The 2,426-nt window shown below is 37.9% G+C and overlaps 1 protein-coding gene across 1 annotated transcript; it reads left to right on the forward strand.

The window, feature by feature from the left end:
- The first annotated feature begins 576 nt into the window (after positions 1–576).
- LOC110149941 (olfactory receptor 4F15) lies at positions 577–1,520 on the forward strand. Its single transcript, XM_020912674.2, is given in 2 exon segments — positions 577–808; positions 811–1,520. Coding segments are annotated over 2 exon segments (933 nt in total). The 5' UTR covers positions 577–585.
- Positions 1,521–2,426: the final 906 nt, after the last annotated feature.

Raw genomic sequence — 2,426 nt, forward strand, 5'->3', positions numbered from 1 at the left:
TATGAATTGGGCTTCCCCTGTGGCTCAGCTGGTAAGGAATCTATCTGCAATGCAGGAGACCTGGGTTCAATCCCTGGGTTGGGAAGATCCCCTGGAGAAGGGAAAAGCTACCCACACCAGTATTCTGGCCTAGAGAATCCCATGGACTGTATAGAGTCAGACATGACTGAGTGACTTTCACTTTCACTTTCTTGTGAATGGCTGAAATCATATTCATTCATAAGAAATCATGATCAACAGAGTCTGAAGATGACTTATATATTATTGAAGTAGAACACACCAGGCAACAGGAAATAGGAAATATCCATGTTTTACTAGGAGAAAGCAAAAGGGAAAGAGGTCCAGAGGAAGAATAATTTAATAGTAGTAGTTTTGAAATTCATAATGCCGTATGGGAACCATAGTATTCCTCTAAGCAGAGTCAGGTGTGCATGTAGTGAAGACTGGTTGTGTGAGATGTTAGCATGATAATTTTCTCATGGACTGAAGGCTTTATTTCTCAAATACCAATATTGTCTAGGCAATGCTTGTTCATTTTCCTTCTTCCTTTAGATAAAGTGAAAAGTGATCCTGGTGTCTGAGGCAATGGATGTAATGAATCAATCCATAGTATCAGAGTTCATATTCCTGGGATTCACCACTTCATGGGAGATCCAGCTCCTCCTTTTTGTCTTCGCCTTTTTGTTCTACTCTGCAAGCATGATGGGAAACCTTGTCGTTGTGTTCACTGTAGCCTTGGATTCTCATCTGCACTCCCCCATGTATTTCCTCTTGGCTAACCTCTCAGTCATTGACATGGTATTTTGCTCATAGTCCCTAAAATGATTTGTGATATTTTCAAGAAGCATAAATCCATCTCCTTTTGTGGATGTATTACCCAGATCTTCTTTAGCCATGCTGCTGGGGGCACTGAGATGGTGCTGCTCATCACTATGGCCTTTGACAGATATGTGGCCATATGTAAGCCTCTCCACTACCTTACCATCATGAGTCCAAGAATGTGTCTACATTTTTTAGTCACTTCCTGGACCATTGGCCTTATACATTCATTGGTTCAATTGGTTTTTGTAGTAGATTTACCATTTTGTGGTCCTAATGTGTTAGATAGTTTTTACTGTGACCTTCCTCGGCTCCTCAGACTTGCCTGCACAAATACCCAAGAACTGGAGTTCATGGTAACTGTCAATAGTGGGCTCATTTCTGTGGGCTCCTTTGTCTTGCTGGTCATTTCCTACATCTTCATTCTATTCACTGTTTGGAAACATGCTTCTCGTGGGTTATCCAAGGCCCTTTCCACTTTGTCAGCTCATATTACTGTTGTGGTTTTATTCTTTGGGCCACTAATGTTTTTCTACACCTGGCCTTCTCCCACATCACACTTAGATAAATATCTTGCTATTTTTGATGCATTTATCACTCCTTTTCTGAATCCAGTCATCTATACATTCAGGAACAAGGAGATGAACATGGCAATGAGGAGACTGTGCAGTCATCTTGTGCATTATAGAAATATTTCCTGATTGAATTGCTATGAAGATATGGAACTATAGATTCTCTCTCATGCTGGTTTCAGAAAAGACATAATGCAATTTCAGAGAAATATTCAAAACTTATGCAGTGTTGTATACCTAGAAATACATTGTTTATTAAATTATGATATCTATTTCATCATTAAATTATAAATCATGTCATTCCTTGAAACTCTGTACATCAAAGTGTTAAAAACCAAATCATATGTCCTTTGTAATCTATCTGGTCCTAAGAGAGTACCATGTAAATAAGCAAATAATGATATTTTACCTTTTCCTTTTATTGACCAATTATTATATTGATAGACAAACTGGGCATTTTTATTTTCTTTCATCTACTTACTACCAATCTTGATTTTAATTATCTTTGTTCCTACTCTGCTTCTTATTTCCCCAGTTTTTTACATATTTTGCATCTTTATCAAGTTTGTCTATCTGGAAGTCTGGGAAATTATTAATCCTATGTTGAAATTATAGAATTTAAAGCTAGGATAGATTACCAACAGTGTTAGTTCTCATTCCCACAGTTGCACATGCTAAACCCAGGAATTGAGAGGTGGCCACACTTTGCCAAAGAGCACACAGCTAGAAGTCACCAGAGAGAGACAGGGACCAGAAACTATGCCTCCAGTTGCCAGGTCACTGACCTTTCACTTTCAAATCAATTTTGTATTTGATTTTCTGTTCACATTCAATTCTTTCAGCTTTCTTCTGTAGTTCTGTTTAAAGGGAGAGCTTTACATCGCTCATTTGTACCTCTTCTCCCTACAAAATTGTCATTAGCATTTAGTACTTCTTTACCAGTTGTAAAACTTTTCCTAGTTTCTACTGTTACCATAACAAAGGTAGATCCTACCAAAGCCAAATTTCAAACCATAGCTTTAATTATGAAAAACA

The sequence above is a fragment of the Odocoileus virginianus genome, chromosome 6 (assembly GCF_023699985.2).
Source record: "Odocoileus virginianus isolate 20LAN1187 ecotype Illinois chromosome 6, Ovbor_1.2, whole genome shotgun sequence".
NCBI lineage: Eukaryota > Metazoa > Chordata > Mammalia > Artiodactyla > Cervidae > Odocoileus > Odocoileus virginianus.